Source organism: Meles meles, chromosome 7 (genome assembly GCF_922984935.1).
Source record: "Meles meles chromosome 7, mMelMel3.1 paternal haplotype, whole genome shotgun sequence".
Lineage (NCBI taxonomy): Eukaryota > Metazoa > Chordata > Mammalia > Carnivora > Mustelidae > Meles > Meles meles.
Window position 1 is genome coordinate 6,699,340 of NC_060072.1, and position 19,357 is coordinate 6,718,696.

The 19,357-nt window shown below is 57.8% G+C and overlaps 1 protein-coding gene across 2 annotated transcripts; it reads left to right on the forward strand.

The window, feature by feature from the left end:
• The first annotated feature begins 5,264 nt into the window (after positions 1 to 5,264).
• On the forward strand, positions 5,265 to 17,644 carry CENPM (centromere protein M). Of its 2 annotated transcripts, none has more exons than XM_046013970.1 (6): positions 5,265 to 5,381; positions 5,922 to 6,001; positions 7,030 to 7,137; positions 9,406 to 9,485; positions 10,607 to 10,698; positions 14,893 to 17,644. In XM_046013970.1, the coding sequence occupies exons 1-6, from the start codon at positions 5,325 to 5,327 to the stop codon at positions 15,031 to 15,033; spliced, it is 558 nt and encodes a 185-aa protein (XP_045869926.1). In that variant the 5' UTR covers positions 5,265 to 5,324; the 3' UTR covers positions 15,034 to 17,644. The 2 variants fall into 2 exon arrangements, with proteins under 2 accessions (XP_045869926.1, XP_045869927.1); XM_046013971.1 differs by having other exon boundaries at positions 7,045 to 7,137; positions 14,893 to 17,634.
• Positions 17,645 to 19,357: the final 1,713 nt, after the last annotated feature.

Here is a 19,357-nt window from a genome sequence, read left to right on the forward strand (position 1 = left end):
GAGGCGGGACGTGTCTCAGCCAATCAGCAGACTGGCAGAACCAGGGCTTTATCCTCCGTTGTCCTGGCAACCAGCCTTCCCTTCTGGATCCCTCGCACTGTGCACGTGGTACAGAAATGACAGTCAGGGCAGGGTTGGGAGAATTCGGGGAGGGATGGGAACCACCCATCAGGCTACTACTAGGTCCCATGTCTGCTGAGCTTGAAGAGGAGGGGATCCCAGCTGAGATAAATAGAAGGGTTGGAGGCTTGAGGTTTGGGGGTAGGGAGAGATGAGGGTCCCCAGCCAGCGGGTGGGTACACAGAAGTAGTGACTAGTAGAGCCAATGAGAATCCTATATTGTAGAGAAAAGAACCAAGGCAGAGACTCTGGACACTTAGGTCCAATGTAGACATGCTTTTGGTGTTTTATGCATAGTAATTCATTTATCTGTCATCCAAGGTCACACAGCAAGGAAGTGACAATGCCCCAGTCAGAGCCCTAGCCTGGCCTTCAGGATCCCACACAGGGGCTGCCTCTCCAGGTTCTGCCTCATCAGCCCCACAGTTGCCCTGGCTGGGATACAGCCTCACATGGTTGTTGACTCCCGGGCAGTGAGCCCCCCAATGTCCCAGGCATGGCCCCCCACACCGCTTCATTCTGTTCTCCCCCTGGACTGGTGTTGAGAGCCCATCGGGGATGAGGCACCTACAGCTCAGACGTGAGGCTGCTTACCTTCTCCTCCCTCTAAGTCAGGCAGCTGCTCAGTGACAAAGCTAGGGAGTGGGGGTGAGGTAAGGGGTCCACCTCCCAAGCCTGGGTCCTCCCTCCTGTGCTATAAACAGGGTGTCAGCAAAGTGTCAGTCTCCCGGTGTGCACTCCATAAACATCAGTGCCTACGGCCTTAGAGTAGAGAGCAACCCCAGAGGCCTATAGGGCGGGAAAGCAGTTTCAAGGAAACACTTCCTCAGGGTGTCCACACCCTGCCAGCTCTGGGACCATCTGGACCCCTTTAAGAGTGGTGGGTCCTCTCCAGATATATATGGCAAGGGAAGTGAGCTTGCATTCACAGGGGGAATTGTGATGAGACGAGTACTTATTTAGTAAAATGCAAATCTTAAGTGGTGGGTGTTTACCTGTGTATACAGCTTTGATAAATGTCTAGGAGATTTCCATCTCCCCAGATGGTTCCCTCCTGCCTGTTGCCAGTCAATACCCCCTTCCCAAAGGTACCCACTGATATCTATCACTGTAAATTATGTTTTCCTGTATTTGTGTTTAATGTAAACGGACTCGTACATTATGTACTTTTGTGTCTGGCGTCTGTCACTCAACACAATCATTCTGATTCTCAACTGATGTTGCTACATTGGTCAGTATATACCACAACTGGTTTATCTGCCGACCACCGAAGGACATTTGGGGTGTTTCCAGTATGGGACTATTGTGAGCATAGACTCCTCAGTGCTTCTCAACAGTCTGGAGGGGGAGAACAGAGAGGAGTTGGGGGAGGGGCACGGAGAAACTTCCAGAGGTAACAGACATGTGCATTACTCTGATGGTGGTGGTGACTTTCTAGGTGGACACACTGGTCAAAACTCATCAAACCATACGGACGCCTGGGTGGCTCAGTCATTAAACGTCTGCCTTTGGCTCAGGTCATGATCCCAGGATCGTGGGATCGTGTGGGATCGAGACCCTCATCAGGCTCTCTGCTTAGCAGGGAGCCTGCTTCCTCCTCTCTCTCTGCCTGCCTCCCTGCCTACTTGTGATCTCTGTCAAATAAATAAATAAAATCTTAAAAAAAAAACATAATGGGAAGCTCAATATTAAACAGAGAATAAAGCGTAAGCTGCTTCTGTTAAATAATGGGGAGGGGTTTCTGGACCCTCCCCACGCAGCTTCCCCTTGCTCCTTACAGCATATCCCTGAGGCATCTCCCCAGAGCTCCACAGAAACCAATTGGAAAAACACTGTCCCAGAGGGTGTCTGATGGCCCTGCCATTTCCACGTGTTCTTGATATTAGAACCTCCAGGCCTGGGTCTGGCCTTCTGGCCCACCGCTCTCTTCATCACGGTATGGATCCCACACGCAGCTCCTTTCTATTGCACTGCCCCGGCGACAAGCCCCAGCTCACTTTCACATCTCAGCCAACCGTTACCTCTGCAGCAAGTGTAACGGTGGCTCCCCAGGGACTCTTCATGCATCTGGGCCCCCGAGGCTCCCTGGGGTGGCTCTCAGCAACTGGGCTGCTTTGGCTGTTGTAATCGGTCCAGCCGCCACCGAGCAGGGATGGCATCTCTGGTGCCTGGATCACTAGCGCCAGCACCAGGCCTGGCGGGAGGCAGGCACTCAGCACGTGCTGATTGAATGGGTCTCAGCTCAGCCCCTTCTAGAAAGTGCTATGGGGGCCAGGGTCTCTCCGGGGCACTCTGAGGGCCTCGGTGACCTCTGCAGCCTCCTCTCTCCCCACTGTCTCCTGACTCCATCTCCTTTAGAGGAGCCCCTGGCCTCCCTCATTAGGGATGCTTCCCGCTCGGGGTCTTAGCATCTGCTACCCCTCCTGCCTGAAGCCCCTTCCATATCTTTGACTGGCTCCTCTCTTGCTGAATTCAGGCATCTGCTCAAACATGACCTGCAGACAGAAGCCTCCCCTGACCCAAAGCAGCTTCTTCCTGTCCATCTCCTACCCCCAGCTCACTTTACTTAATGTTCTGTGTACTCATTACGATCGGACTTTTGGGGCATCCCTTCCACACCCCGTGTAGCAGCAATCAAAGCCCAGGTGTTCTGGGGCAGGAACTCCATGAAACCATATACTTCCAGCTCTTTCTAAGCAAGATACAGTTTTTGCCTGCAGTGAGGAGGATGTAGGTTAGACAGGGAGTATGGCTCTGCTCTCCCAGACACCACAGCAGGGAGCACACCGTGAGATCAGGGTCTGGTTCCCCCCACTCCAGAGCTGATACACAACGCCTGACTCATCTGTATTCTCAAGGTGGGGTAAAGGGTCCGCCCTAGGAAATAATGAAAGAACCCCTGCTGAGAATTAATCAATGGATGTAAATCCATCCATTCATTCAACAAATAATCACGGAGCGACTCCCAGGGGCCAGGCACTTTTTAAAGGCCCAGACAGGCAAAATGACAAAGTCTCCGCTCTCCTGTGTCTTTTGCTGTAGCTGGAAAGACAACTTGCAAGTAATCATACAACTGTTGGGAGAAGCAATGGACCAGGGTCCTGCACTTTCCTGCGGGCTCCTGCCAGGAAGGCCAAGGGAGCAAGGCCCTGAAAGCTCTTTACCCAGACGATTTCTCAGGGCTGTGTTTGCAGCAAGCAACCTTGAGGGAGGAGGTGATGTCTCCCCCATGCCCCGGACAAAGAACTGTATGCTGCTTGCTATAAAAGGAGTGAAAGTCTAGTCCCCTTCTGTACTGCCATCCTATGCGTGAAGTGTATAAGGGTCCATGCTAGGTCCTTCACAGGGCTCGGGGGACATGGGTACTGACAAAAACACACCTGCTACTGTTTATACCACGAGTAATAGGAAACACACTAGACAAAATCCTTTGTCTCTTACCCAGGAGTTTCATCCATGAAACAGTAACACACTATTACTAAACAATAACAAACAGTAACAGTTTATTCCTTTGTAAATATGGTACAATCTCAGAGGCTGTGCAGTTCTTGACCACATGCGAAGAGGAGATGAGTGCTGTTGAGAAAAATAGAGCAGAAAAAGGAAGACAGGGAGTATGTGGGAGACTTGCTTTTTTTTTAAGATAATGGAGGGTTGGTTGTTTTTTTTTTTTTTGATGATTTATTATTATTAATTTAAGCACACTCTACTCCCAAGGTGGGGCTTGAACTCACAACCCCAAGATCAAGAGTGGCAAATTCTACCAGCTGAGCCAGCCAGACTCCCGAAGACTTGCTACTTTAGATAGGATTGTTAAGAAAGGCCCCTCTAAGTATTTTTTTAATTAAAAAATAAAAATTAGGGGCACCTGGGTGGCTCAGTCAGTTAAGCATCCGCCTTCAGCTCAGGAAATGATCTCAGGATGCTGGGATCAAGCTCCATGGCAGTCTCAGCTGAGAATCTCCTTCTCCCCCTGCCCCTGCCCCTACTCATGCTCTTCTTAAAAATTAAAAAGCAGGGGCACCTGGGTGGCTCAGTCCATTGGGCGTCTGCCTTTGGCTCAGGTCATGATCCAAGGGTCTTGGGATCAAGACCCACATTGAGCTCCCTCTCTACTTCTCTCTCTCCCTGTCACTATGTGCTCTCCCTCTCTCTCAAATAAAGAAATAAAATCTAATAAAATTAAATTAAATTAAATTAAAAATTAAAAAAATAGGGGCACCTGGGTGGCTCAGTCTGCTTTCAGCTCATGGTTCCAGGGTCCTGGAATCAGAGTCATGCATCAGGCTCCAGGCTCAGTGCGGGGTCTGCTTCTCCCTCTCCCTCTCCCCATGCTCAGGCTCACTTGCAGGCACTCTCTCTCTCTCTCTCTCTCTCTCAAATAAATAAATAAATAAATAATCTTATTCAAAATTTAAATTTTTGAAAAATAAAAATTAATGGGCCCCTGGGTGGTTCAGTGGGTTAAGCCTCTGCCTTCAGCTCAGGTCATGGTCTCCGTCCTGGGATCAAGCCGCTGCATCAGGGTCTCTGCTCAGCCGGGAGCATGCTTTCCCCCTCTATCTCTGCCTGCCTCTCTGCCTACTTGTGATCTCTGTCTGTCAAATAAATAAATAAATAAAATCTTAAAAAAAAAAAAAAAAAAAAGGATGGCTCTGATTGCTGTGAGGAGTAGAGCCCCCCTGGGGAGGAAGCGGGGACCCAGTAAGAAAGTTGTTACACGAGTCCGGGGTGAGAGATGACGGTAGCATGTCCTGGTGGTGGGGGTGGAGGAGGTGAGAAGTGGTCAACTTCTGCCTGCTTATGGATTGGATGTGGGATGTGAAAAGAGGAGCCAAGAGTGGCCTCAAGGTTTTGTTCTGAGCTGAGCCAGGGAAGACGTGGGAGGGGCAGGCTTGGAAGGAATCAAGAATATGATGAATGAGCATGAGCGAACGAAAACGAAACACTAAATTCTTCTTCCTCCGAGGCGGGAAATAAAAGGCCTGTCCCAGGGACTGTACTTTAGGAGCCTGAGGCCAGAGGTGGAGCTCCCCGCTCAAAAAAGGAGGTCGGGGTTCCTTTAAGAGGACTCCGCCCCTCCCCGCGAAGCCCCGCCCAGGTGAGGGTCACGTGCCCCTCAGTCTCTCGCTTAAGGGCGGACCTCTGAGCGGTTTGAAAGATCCGCGCGCGGGGCAGGAGTGGAGGTTCTGTGCGTGACTGGAATGTCGGTGTTGCGGCCACTGGACAAACAGCCTGGCCTGAACACGGCCACCATCTTGGTAGGCGTCAGCTGCTCCGCTTCCCCCGCCCGCCTTCCCTCCTTCCCTTCTTGGCGGCGCCTCAGCTGCCAGCCCCTGGGCGCTCTGTCAGGGTCTGGAGCGCGCCTTTCGGGCCGGGGTGTGGTGGGCGGGACAGCCACACTCCGAACCAATGGGAGTGATCGCCCGCTGAGGCTGAAGGACGCCTCCACCAATACGTGCGCGGCGGGCTCTTTCCCCGTTTCTGATTGGTGGAGCTGCTGGGCGGCGAGACTGGGGTGGGTCCCGGGAGGCTGAGTTCCTCGCGGAGCGGACGAAGTGGTCACCGGGGTCCCTGGGTCCCGCCCTCCGGGGGAGGGTCCTGGGAGGGAAGGACTGTGGTGCGGCCAGCACTGGGCCCTCCAGCCGTGCCCGGCCGAGCCCTGTCTCGGTAAACGGCGCCGTGCGCGCGCGAGCGGGGATCCGGGAGCCGCGCGGCGTTCGGTGTGTGGCCTGCTCCCCGGGCCCCGCGGCGGGTCTGCGGCGCCCGGGCCTCAGGAGGCCACCTTCTCTCCCGGGCAGCTGGTGGGCACGGAAGATGCTCTTCTGCAGCAGCTGGCCGACTCGATGCTCAAGGAGGACTGCGCCTCGGAGCTGAAGGTGTAAGTAGCCGAGGCCGGGGGTGGCCGATGGCTCTGCGGTGGCCTGAACGGTGGGCCCAGGAGCGCGAGCGGGGAGCCAGAGAGGCGGGCGCAGGTGGGGCCAGGCCCAGAGGCGCGACCCGTCCCCAGCCAAGGGACCCTCCATCGCCCTCCGTCACGCACTCCTGTTTTCCCGCAGCTCTTGTGACCACAGGAGATGTCTTTGTGCACCTGTTCGTTTTCTCGTTTCGGGGCTGCCACCCCCGCGGACCGTTAGGTCGCCCCTTGAGGTCAGGGACTTTGACTTTTTCCCCTACTGAATCCCCAGTGGCTTGAGCAGTACTTGGCACAGAGGAAAGTTCAGATACCCCCCAGATTTCGAGAAAAGTTGACTAAAGAAGCAGTATCTTGTTTTTCTTCTTTTAACTGGTGGAGAGTGGAAACAGCTGCTGGTGGGAATCAAGTGACTGGATTATGTGGGTGTCATTGTCCCTGCTGGAGAGGCTCCAGGGGCTCATGTTGACGAAGGATCCCAGTCCACAGGGTGTGCCTCCATGGGAATGGGAAACACCCCTCACTGGGCGAATCAGCCCCGTTCCAGCGTTTGAAAGAAGCTGATGAGGGAACAAGCTCAGACGAGTGATAAGGGTGACTTACCCAACGTCACATAGCTGGTCATGGGCAGCCTGAGATTTGAGCCACTTCCATTGCCCTCCAGAGAGGTTCGGCCTTAACCCCTAATCCGCACAGTCTAACACCCCTCTTCTGAGCCTGATCTCCCTCCCAGCATGCAGTGTAGCTGGCTAGCGCTGTGCCACCTTCTGTCCCGACTCCCTCTTGCCAAGGTGGTTACCAGACAGAGCTGCCTTCTGGCAGTAGGGGTCAGTCTAGATGGGACCAGCTCTGCCCTGCCCCTATGCTCACCTGAGGAGTCTAGTCCACAAGAGCATCGGGGAAATAGGTGAGGAGCCCTTGACAGCCTCTTGCCCCAGGGAGGGCAGCATGTGAAAGGTCCCTGTGATGTGGGTATGTTTGTCTTTATCCTGCAGTTTCTCATTTTTCAGCCACCTGGCAAGGTCCCTCCCTCTGCCCTCCAACGTGAATCGGCCCCGAATTGACCTGATCATGTTCGTGGTCAACCTTCACAGCAAATACAGGTGAGAGCCAGAGAGTGGGGGCGTCAGGGCTCAGGTAGACCTGGCTTAGGGGTGTACTGAGATGGTGATGGGAAGCAGGGGACACAAGGAGAGGCTGCCTGGGGTTAGCCCAGAGGGTGAGGATGCGGAGCCAGTGGCAAGTGAATGATATTTTAAAGACACTGGTTAAGGGGCGCCTGCGTGGTTCAGTCGGTTCAAGCATCGGACTCTTGATTTTGGCTCAGGTCATGATCTCAGGGTCCTGGGATTGTGCTCCACGTGGGTCTGCTTGAGATACTCTGTCCTTCTCCCTCTGCTCCTCCCCGCCATGCACTTGCTCGTTCTCTCTCTCTCTATCTCAAATAAAATTTTAAAAATAAAAAATAAAGACACTGATAAACTCCGGCGGTGGCATCGGTCATTTATCTAATGCTTTCTGCAACCTTCTCTGGATCCCTGATGGCAGACCCAGACATGAATGAAGCAGACCCCCCACCCCAAGGTGTTCCCAGCCCACTGGGGGAGGAAGCCAGACTCCTGAACAGATGATTACAGTATCTGGCGTCGGTCCTGTAAAGGAAGAATGCGTTGGGCTATGAGAGTCCCAACAAGACCTCTGACTCGGGACTCAGGGCAGGGTAGACTTTCGGTGGTGGTGACCAGGACAAGCTAGCCTTGAAAAGTGGGAGTCAGCAGAAGGTTCTAGATGAAGAAGGTTAATGTAATGGGTAGGAGGAACACAAGGTGTGTGCAGGACTGTGAAGGCCAGTCCAGGGTCAGGAGCCCAGGGTAGTGGGAGGCCGTAGCCAGGAGAGCATGAGTAGTGGTGATGCTGGGTGCCTTGCCTGGCCTCCCGGTGGTGCTGGCTGCCCTGGGGGCCAGGACCGCAGCAGACCTGGGGAATACGGTAGAAAGTCTGCTCTCCCTCTTGGGGGATGGCCGACTGAGGGTAGGCGGGGTGCACCTCTGGCACAGGATCCGAAACACACACCCAGTCACGAGGTGGGGGTTGGGGGAAGGCTGGGGTGGAAACACTAGGACCAGGGACATAGAGCTACCAAACAAACACCCAGCGGCAGGATCAAATCCAGCCCTGCCGCCCAGCCAGGGGGAACAGGTGAGCAGGGGCTAGAGCCCATGGTGGGGCAGAGAAAGGGCTGAGATCTGCCATGATTGCCAGAGGTCCTGACTCAGCAGATCTGCTGCTCTTTGGGTGAGACCTCCCGGTTCGAAAGGGACGCTGACCTGTCTCTGGGGAAATTCCGCTCTACAGTCATACATCGGGGCAGAGAGCCGTCCTTACTGTGCTTCAGGCCTTGCTCATTCAGGCTGAAACCTTGGCTTGGTCCTCCTGACCAAGATGGCTTTTTGGCCAGGAGACAACAGATTTCTTTATCCCTCCTTGGACACCAATGAATGAAACCCTTGGCCCAGCAGGCCAAAGTGCCCTTTTCCTAGAGGAGAAGATTGTTTTCATATACTTGATATGACTGTAAATATTGTCACCTTATTGGAAAGCAATTTTGTAATACTTAGGTACATTTTTTTTGAGAGAGAGAGAGTGTGTGCACAAGTGGGGGTGGGCAGAGGGAGAAGGAGAGGGAGAATCTCAAGCAGGCTTCATACTCAGTCCCCTGGAGCCCAACACAGGGCTCTGTCCCAGGGCCCTGAGATCATGACCAGAGCCGGAAGCAAGAGTCAAGAGTCGGACAGAGTCAGATGCTCAACCGACTGAGCCACGCAGGCGCCCCCACCTAGGTACATTTTAGAAAGGCACATATTGTGACCCAGCCACTCTGCGTCTAGCATCTTCCCTACAGAAACGTGTCTACATGTGTGAGAACACATGTGGAAAAACGTTCACACGGCATTCCCCGTCCATCACCTAGAAAATAGACTGTGTACGGGGTGGTCGTTCCAAAAAAATGTCACAGGTTGGACCCAACCAAACCCAACTACATGCTTATACCTATCACTGCCTGTATTTGCATATGAGAAATTCATATGCAAATGGCATTGTACCCCAAAGTGTGGGCAGCAGTAACGCCTGGGATGTTGAGACAGAAGGGTGGTGCTAGAGAGGGACTTACTTTCTGCTGATCACATCCATATTCACTGTTGGATTGTTCTACAGGCTTGAGTCACTTCGTAATGAAATGTCCTTAAAGTGAAAGACAAAATATTCCCCTGTAGTGTTTCCTCTTACATCTCCATCTCCGGCCCCTCTGGGGTGAGGAAGCCCTTCTGCCTTCTCAGTGGTAAGGTCTGTCCTCTGTCTTCTCGCACCAGCCTCCGGAACGTGGAGGAGTCCCTGCGCCATGTGGACGCCACCTTCTTCCTGGGGAAGGTGGGCTTCCTTGCCACGGGTGGTAAGTCCATTCCCCCACTTCCCCTTCCCCACCTTCCCTCCCCGGGGAGACTCCTCACTGAAGCCATGCAGATCCCCGGGACCTGGGGCGGCGGCGGGATGGGGGGGAACGATGGAAAAAACGTGAGCTTCAGAATCTGCCCTATTGCCCGTCTCTCCGAAAGCAGGTCTGAGCAGATCATTCCGCTGAGATAACTCCGGAGAGTTAGCTGGGGACTCCCCGTGGCTTTTAGGGTAAAATCCCAGCTCCCATGAAGACAAAGTTTGGCCTTCTGCCTTCCTGTCTGGGTTCATCCTCCTGTCACTCTCCCGTTCTTGGGCTTGGCTTGTAGTTCTCTGAGCAAATCCTGCTGTTCCGGAGACTGTGTCGTATTAGCAGCGAAACTGACAGTAGCTGGCCTTTCGCGAGCACTCCCTGTATACCGGACAGCGTCATTTCTCTGTACTTCATCTTCACTGCACTCAACCCTTTGAGGCACATGCCGTTCCGTGTTATAGCTGAGGACACTCTCCGTGTGGTTTAGTAACCTGCCCGAGGCCCATCGCTAAAAAGCAGTACAGCCCATGGTCCTACCTCGAGAGCCCTCTTCTAGAGCCCACGTCCTTAATGACTATATCCTACCGCTTCTCGTGAATGCTCTTTTCCTCTTTGCCTCGCTAACCCCCATTTCCCTTCTCGTGGGGGACAGCTCCCTGACCGGCCCTGCAGTCCGGGCCCCTGGGAGTCCGTCCCATAGACTCCCCGCCCTCCCTCCTCCACCGGTGGTACGTCTGCGCCGTCCGCCCCCACCCAGCAGAACTGTGAACTCCCGGGGCTGTGCGGCGGCTGGTACAGATTATGCTCAGTAAGCATTGATGAATTCCCTGTAGAATTCACTGAATCTCTGTAGTCCTGGGGGCTGTTCCCATCCTCATCTTCGAGATGAAGAAACTCCTGTTTCTAGAGCGCGCTCTCTCCAAGGCCTCCCAGCTTGAGAACAAATTGTGTTCTAATTTGACAAAAGGCAGGTTGTATAGTCAACCGAGGGCCGGAGAGGGGTGATGAATGAATTTGCCCAGTGCCTCCTGGCTCGGCCGCCAAGGCAGACATTCCAGCCTGCCACACTCACGGCTTCTTTGCAGCTGGCCGGGAGAGTCACTGCAGCGTTCACCGGAACACCGTCGTCAGGCTGGCCCGCGCCTACCGGAGCCCCCTGCTCTTCTGTGACCTGGAGGTGAGGGCGCTGATCGCGGGGGTGCGGGGAGAGGGCTGTCAGGGCTCCGTGCGTGTGTCGAGAACGCTTCTCCGAGGGTCGTCAGGTGCTCAAGCGAGGGGATCCCGATGTGAGGCCACAAGATCCGGTTCTGAATCCTGGCTTCGCGGCTCACTGTACCTCGGGTGTAACAGTCAGCCTAAGCGGTGGGGGGCGCAGGCGCAAAGCAGGGCGATGATACCCATTCAGCCCGAGCGCCTCCAAGATGCCAGGTGCTATGGCTTGTGCCTTGCGTTGCTTTGTTTTCTCGTGTATGTGCGTGTGGGTCCTCGTTACCGTCTCACTGCCCTGCTGGGCTGCCAGTGCTGTGAGGCCAGGCATCTTGTGTGTTTCACGAACCAGGGCTGCCTCGTGTCCCCCCCTGCAGTTGGAATGCCCACTGCCCCCCTTATGCCCCCGGACTACAGGCCTGGTCCAGCCCCAGCGCGGGGCAGGGCACCCAGCAGGCAGCGGCGATGGCCGGGCAGTGGGTGGGTGGAGGGTTGGAGGGTGTCTGCTGTCGGTTCTGTCCCAGCTCACTTCTGTGCGGTTTCTCATGGGTGATCCTAATCATGAGCATGACGGAGCAGTTTTGCTGATACATTTCGCTCTCCTGCTTCTGTTCCTGCAGTATGAACCCTGACTTTTTGCTAAAAGTGCTCAGCAGCCGCTTCCTCTGGGTGGTCAGCGGAGGACTCCCAGGGCCTGGGCCACCCCACCCATGTACCAGACCTGCTCAGTTCCTTGTGGGGTGTGTTTATGGGTTTTGAAGTCCATTTCTGCTCTGTTCTGGGTCTTGCACCTGTTCCCAAAAAGCCAAGTGACCTAACGCAGAGAGAACCGAGTCAGCACCCTGTCCCTTATCAGCACCCAGACCTGCGGCTCTTATCCACGGGTTTGTGGGCCCTTCTGGTCTGACGGTAGAATTCGGGGGATCTGTGAACTTGGATGAGAAAAAAAAAATACTTCCTTTTTCCCCACTAAGCTCTACGTGAAATGTAGCATTATGCGTGTGGGCAGGAGAGGCCGGCAGTAGGAGCAGGGGTTGGGTCTGTTACCAGCAGAAGCGGCGGACAGTTCCATCTCGCCAGGGGAGGGGCAGGTCTCCTGACTCAGTGCCTCGATAAAGACTGACGCACTACTCTGTCCCAGATCCGGTTTTCGTATTGGGTGACTATTTAAGTCAGCACGCTGGTGTCAGATAGGACCGTGAGGCCTGTGCCATGCCCGAAGTGCCTGCCCTTCCAGGCTTTTCTTACAACGTACCCCAGAAACCCAAGACCTAGAGAGGAGAGGCGACTTGCGCCGTCATGCAGCTAGTAAGTTCTACGGGAGAGCCAGCAGATGGGCAAGCCGCTGTCTCCTTCCCTTCTTAGCCTGCTGACTGTGTGGCTTTGGACAGGTCACTTCCCCTACATGCAGCCTTCATCTCCTTACCTCCAAAGGGGAACCATAATCTTTGCCCCACAGCCCAGGTACCTCAAACCTTAGGCGTTGCCGCTGCGGTGCCCAGGACCTTGCGCTGTGTGGTGCAGTTCCCCTTATGGCCAGTAGGTGGCAGACCACACCAGGTCCTGGGGTCTCCGGGAGCCTGACTCCAGGAAAAGGCCTGTGATGGCCTGTTCCGAGGCCGCCTCTGGCCTGCCCCCAGCTAAAGCCGGCATTCCTTCGGAGGAAGCCGCCGGTGTTTGGACAGTCATCACTCCTCATACCCGTGTTGTCCTTTGTCGGGCACACCCCCTCCACATACCTCAGTTTGCGCCTCGCAGTATTTTAAGGCCTTGCCCGGCAGGAATTTTCAGCCCTGTTCTACACATAAAAAAACACATTCCAGAAGCTGGGACATCGACCCAGTGCCTGTATTTCCGAACGCTGCTGATAGGGCCCAGGGCTGCTGCCTGAGTACACAGACGGGCCAGGCGTTGCGGCTGCCCCCGCAGAATCAGGGGAGCTAGATCGCGGGCACCGTGTGCCACGGCAGAAGGACTTGCCGAGACCTGGAAGCCTGGCGGTGGGATGAAGTCGTTCCTCCCTGCAGGTGACGCAGCAGCCCCGGGGTGGTCAGACTTGGGTTTGGGGCCACAGCTCCGGAGTGTGGTGTGTGGATTGGAGGAGGCCGGGCCAGGGACGAGGCTTGGGGGTGGAGGCTGCTGCAGGCCAGCCGGGGAGCCTGAGAGACAGCAGCAGCTCGGAGCTGTGTGCGGGGGCGGAGGCCACAGAACTCGGAGCGGATTTCGTCAACAAAGACTGCTTCGGTACCTCCAGTGAGCTAAGCGCTGTTCTAGGCACTAGCCATGCAGCATAGGACAAAAGAGTGAAAAAGGAAGAGGAAAACCCCAGCTCTGTTGTGGAGGGAACAAAGCAAAGAAGTAAAAGGCGTGGGTGTTAGAAAGTGAGCATGTGGCGTGTCGGGTGGTAAAGCGGTGAAGGTTGGTGGGGTTGGCAGGAGTGACCGTGAATGGGGCCTTGGCAGACTTGAAGACGATCGGAAGGCAGGTGCCGAGACCGCGGGAGGGAGGAGGCGGGAGGACCAAGTGCGAAGGCCTGGCGTGTGGGCCTTGCCTGGTGTGCCCAGGGTCCCCCCTGCGAGGCCGAAGACCAGAGCACAGCAGAGGGCAGGGTAGTGGTGACTGTGTCGTCGTGACCTCATCCCCAGAGCAGGAGGGCCTCGGGGGGCCTTAGGGTGGTGACTTTCAGGCTGCGTAGGACAGGAGCTGCAGGGAGGGTGCAGGGGTGAGGGTGGGGAGGGCCTGATACGGGTTTTATTTCTTTTTCTTTTCTATTTATGTGATGCAAGTTTAAATGGATCCCTCCAGCTGTTGGGAGGAGAGTAAATGGAAGAGAAGCAGGGGCAGAAATGAGGAGGCGGGCCCAGGGGCTGTTTCTGGAAGAGTGAGGAGTGGCCTGGCTCCATGCTGCCCAGGGAAGGGGGAGGCAGGATGGCCTGTACCACTGGGCCATTTTCCAGGGTGGAGCCAACCGACTGTGCGGGTGGCCGGGGTGTGAGACGTGGGAGAAAAGAGAGTCAGGATGGCCCCAGGGTTTTCAGCTGAGCCGCTGTTAGGACGGCGGTGCCCTTGGCTGAGATGGGGTGACTGCAGGGGGGACAGGTTGGGAGGACCCTCAGGGATGGCATGCTGGTCAGATCGGGGTGTCTGGCAGCCATCGACCCAGAAATCGAGTAGGCGGCACATACCTGTGTCTGACATTCCGAGGAAGGGTCTGGAGATGTAATTTGGGCATCGTGGGTATTGAGATGGTTTTAGATCACAGAACTGGATGAGGTCCCCAGGGAGTCTGTGGGGGGTGGGGGGGAGAAGCCCTGCAAGGGCCAAAGCCAGGGGCAGCACTTAGAGCTTAGATGTGGGGGGGGGCGAGTGTGGCATCCTGGGGGCTGGTGAGGAGCATTCTGGAGACGGGAGCACTGTGGCTGACCAGGGTCTGATGAGAGACTCGGGGAGAATGACAGCTGCCTCTGGCTTCGGATCAAGGAGTCGTAAGTGACAGGAGCACAGGCAGCACTGAGGGTGCCCGGTCCCTCGTGAGGGTGACCGGTTGGACGGCAAAACCCCTTCCCCAGTTCGAGGAGGAGGAGGACGATGAGAGATGCCCGTGGTGCCTGTTGGCAGGGGAGGGCTACCGAGCATCGTGTGGCCTTCGCCGGGCACTGATGTCGCATTTCGTTTGCTGCTCGCTGGCGCCAGGCCCGGGGACAGTTGCCAGCCCTACCTGACCCCACCCCACGGCACCTCTGGGCCCCTGCCCTCAAAAGCCCTGTTAAAGGAACCCTGTTGATGGGACCTCCCTGTCCCCATGAGGGCCACTCGCTGTCCACTCTTCTTTTCCACGCCCAGGTAAAGGGTCTTCAGGGCCTCTGCCTCCTGGACGTCGGTTGGAGCTGGGTCTGGTTCGGATCCCAGCCCGGCAGCCGCTGGACCCTTCACCTGCCTTGGCCAGCCCTGCTTGCTAAGCCTCGCCTCCCCTGGAGGAGGGGTCACTGTCTGTGGCGTCCCTGGTCCCTAGAGGACCTCTGAGGGCTCTGTGAGCCGGAGCAGTTGGAAGCTGCTGGGTGAGGCGGGCTGTGGGCAGGGGCCTGGCCACGATGGGCAGTGGTGCCCAAATCCGGCCCCCGCTCTCGGCTTCCGCTCACCCCCCTCCTCCGCTCTCCCTCGGCAGGTGGACGGCTTCCGAGCCCCAGTCGCACAGCGGCTTGTGCGAATGCTGCAGATCTGTGCCGGCCACGTGCCCGGTGTCTCGGCCCTGAACCTGCTGTCCCTGCTGCGGAGCTCTGAGAACCCCGCCCTGGAGGACCTGTGAGGCCCACGGTCCCCCTGACCGAGTTGTCCCTCCCCAGGGCCTGGGGTCTGGTGCGGGGGACTTCGCTGTTGCCGCAGCCCGGCTCTGGGTCCGTGGTCGGCTCCCTGCTCGGCCCAGAGTCGGGAGCCCCGCTGGTGGGACGGCAGCCCCCGCCCTGCCGTGCTGAGCCCAGCAGAGCCTCGTGTCTTCATCCACCTGCCAGGCTGCCCCACCGCCTCAGGCTTCGTTTGAACAAAGCATCCACGGCTCAAAAATAAGTCTGGAAACCCCTGGTCTTCTCCACCACCTCGACTGTGCAGATGAGGACACTGAACCCGGACAGTTATGAGGGTCAGGCAGAGGGGCTTGGACTCTGCAACCCCGTCTGACCCCATATCCTAGCCTTGTCATCCTCCCAGAGCCCACTGTGGCCTCGTAGAGCCTCAGTTTCCCCAGGTGTGTAATGGAGACCGTTCTACTGAGACATTGTCACGTTGGGAGGACCAAATGAAATGACAGGCCTGCCGCTGTCGTGCTCCCTCCACGTGCGTTCCGTGTATCCCGTGATCCCTTGCAGTAAGTAAGGCCTTGCCCGGTTCCAGCTAAGTGCTCGGTGAACGGTACCTATTGTGTGAAATCCCACAGAGCTGGGTTCAAAAGCTGGTGCAAACCCAGGAATTACACTGTTTATGAATTGACACGTTTGTGGAATTATGTGAGAGAGGCTGTCTGGAGGGCTGGCTCCCGGCTTGGCGGCCAGAGGTTGTGCCGCGACCATGGCTCCCCGTCTCCTCTGGGTCTGATGAGAATATGCAGAAGCGCCAGGGTTGGAATCCAGAAATCCGGTCAGCCAGCCGGGGCTCCTGCCACTGCCCGGTGGCCAGCTGGGCACACGCTGGTGGAGGAGACCGCAGGAGGAGAGCCGGGTCTGGGCTCCCTTAGACCGTGACGGTGCTCCCCACCCCCATTTGGCTCATGCAGGGACCTGCCTCCAAATTCAGGCCTCGGCTTCGACTTTGCCGTCACAGCTGGAGCCCCTGCTCTCCATGAAGTGGGGTCAGTTTGAAACTCATGAGGGGATCCCTGCCTTTCTCCCCACCACAGGCTCCTGCTCAGGCCTGGCCCAGCGCCGCACCCCTAGTGCTCAGTAGGTCCAGCAGCCAGACGGCTGGCTGATTAGAGGCCAACCCCGGGGGACCCACTGAGAACCCCAGCTGCGATGATTCTGTCTGAGGTCCCTAGTGTCCGTGACACAGTGGGGCGCCGCACACTTTAGTTTCCTCACACGGCCACTCCTGTGTCCCCCAGCAGACCTGCGAGGTCAATACTGTTTCCCTCCTTCCGCTCACGACAGGATGCTGCGGCCAGAGACATGTCCATGTCATACAGCTAATCACCAGCCCCTCCCCTGCTCTGCCCTCCACTTGTTTTCTAGGTGCCTAATGGTTGAACAAAGCTTCGGGCATTTCTGCTGGGCAGGCCCTGGCCGTCCACACAGAAGTGGTCGACACGCAGGCCTTGCGCCGGAGAAAGCAGCTGTCAGGAAGGGCAGTCTCAAGGAGCCGCTCCCGCGTGCTGGGGTCCGCACCTCAGGACAGGGGCAGGCCTGGGGGAGGAGAGGGCGAGGAGCAGGGTAGGAGCAGTGCCCGAACCGGAAAGAGGACGACTGCAAACGTGGGGCTCCCCGGGGGAAGGGAGGCCAGCTTCCCCGGTGAGGTGGCCGCGTCCAGGGTTGAAGGACGAGGCCGAGGTGAGAGCGGAAGGTGTAAAAGTGTGCGCTCGTCTCTGAGGGGATGGGCAGGATCCGCAGAGGCCCGGTGCCTCCTAGGAACCAGCCTTGTCTTCAGCTCCTCAGCAGCCTGGGCCGGAAAGGTGGGGCTTTGTAGGGCAGTGGGCAGTGCGGGGGGGCGGGGGGAGGAGGGGAGGTCTCTGGGAGCCCATGGAGCCGGTGTCCAGGCAGGAGAGGAGGGCAGCGCAGACGCGGCCTCCCTGCCTTTGCTGGGCCCGTCCCTTTGTTGGAGACGAGGGGGGCCCCTCCCCTTCCCCCTTCGCCTCCCCCTCAGCAGCACGGGCACACTCCCCCCCCACCGTCCGTGTGCCATGTTTTCTTTGCCACCTGGTGCCATTTAACCAGAGAAGTGGCACCACACTCCAGCCAGGGATCGGAGCGCCTTCCAGCGCCGGGGACGCCAGCCTGTCACTGCTGCGGCTCCGGCGAGCCTGGCAGCGGCCCAGGACCCGAGAGCCTGCCTCTGCCTCACCGCAGGGCTGAGCAGCCCCTGAAGGGCGGTCAGCAGCCCTCCCAGGCCTGTTCCCCCGGCTGGGGAGTGCAGCTGCTCTGTACTGTCCGGAGGCCAGGGACGCTGGGAGGCAGTTCAAGCAGGAGAAGTAAAGGAAGGCCAGTCTCTCCGCCTCCGTGGCGCCTGAACGGCTGCCTGATGCTGCGGTGGGGTGGGGGTCGGGGCAGCTAGGAGAGGCTGTGCCTGGCTTCTTAGGGATCTTGTGACCCGAGGCAGGTCCCTTTATCTTCCACGAGCCTCAGTTTCCTTATCTGTAGTGGACTCAGGACTGAGAAGGAGAAGCCATTATTTTATTTTATTTAAAGATTTTATTTATTTGACAGAGCAGGGGGAGTGGCAGGGAGAGGGAGAAGCAGGCTCCCCGCTGAGCAAGGAGCCCAATGCAGGGCTCGATCCTAGCACCCCGGGATCATGACCTGAGCCCAAGGCAGACGCTTGACCCACTGAGCCACGCAGCGCCCCGGAAGCCAGTATCTTAAACACAAAACTTTCAGCCAGTGTCAGAGTGCTCAGGTTGGCCTTGGTCACAAGACGGTCCCAGCGGCGCTTACGGGGGGCGGCCTGAGGCCCCTGTAGGAGATGCCTTTCTGCTGGACCCACGAGCTGCCGGCTCCTGAGCGCACGGAGGAAAGAGTAGGGTTTGGGCCCCGCTGTACGGGGCAGGGCTTGGTCAGCCCACAGGTTCTTCTGTTCCTTGGGCACACCCCAGGGGGCTCCCGTTCCTTCGCAGGAGACGGCCTGGGCCTGTGTCCTGGCCCCGATCTAATGCTATTCCCCACCCTGGCCAAGGAGGCCGAGCCCCCCCAGTGAGGAGGGGACTCGGCAGCAGGGCACCGGTGTCTCCTTCAGCCCTCGGCAAGCGGAGGCAGGGGCAGCCTCGGTCTGGGGCTGTGCCAGGGCGACCTGGTCACAGAGGGGAAGTGGTGCAGTGGGAAAGGGCCCAGCCCTTGAGTCTCACTGCCTTGGGGTCTGTGGCCAACCTGCGTGGGACCTGGGGCAGCTCACTTCCTGTCTTCCTGTCCTCACAACCTCTTGAGGTTCTCATGGGTCTCCGAGAAACCAAAGAGCCCGACCCCGTGCGTGCCCCGTGTATGGCCTGCACAGACAGGGCTGGCCGCCCGTGCCCTGCGGCGTGGTGGGCACGGTGGAGCGCCGGCGAGTTCTGGAGTATCGGCCTGCTGCAGCCCGCCCCTCCCCTCCCGCACCTCCGGCCGGGCCAGGCCTCCCAGAAGGGCTCCAGCGGAAAGGGACCCTCTCCACAGGGCGCACCTGCTGACTGGCCCTCCTTCCTTCGGTCTCCCCTGGGGCTGTAAGGGCGCAGCAGAGACCCGGTGTGGGAAGGCTGCTCACAGACACCTGGAGACTTGAGGCTTGGGGTGTGACGAGTGAGGACAAGGCGGTGGGTGGTCAGCACCTGCCCACCTCTGAGTCCCACCTGAGTGTGACCCGGTGGACTGCGGGCTGCTGAGGGCCAACTCTGGGAGGGAAGGAGAGTAGGGAGTCCCAGTGGCCCTGACCCGGAGAGGAGGCCAGGAAGCGGCCTGCCATCTAGGGGCCACCCTCTTACATCCGGAGGAACACTAAAGGCATCTGGGGGCCCCTGGGAGTTCACACTGCGGGGAGTGCCTGGTCTGGCTACGGAGTGGCCCTGCGAGGCCAGAGGGCTCCCCGCACCTGGCCGTCCTCGGCCGGGTTTGGCCACGGGCCCCCGGAGGGCTGCACCTGACCTCCCCTCCACCTGCTGACCGGGAGGGGACTCCACCGATGCGTGTGTCCCGGGAGCCGCGGGGGGAGAGCTCAGGGACTGAGGGCCTGTCTGGCTCGTCCCCCATCCTCCTGAGCCTGCTTTCCTCTCTGTAAAGTGGGATCCTGCTGCCGTTTCCCCCACGGGGCTGAGGCAAGGGGTGTGGGCTCCCGCAGGGCACGGCCGGCAGGTGGTCAGGTAGTACTGGGCACTGCCGTTTTCCTGGTCACTGTGCCATTCCCTGGGCCTCACCTGTACCTCCCCGGACATCCCGGGTGCGGGGGGTCACTCTCACCCGCCT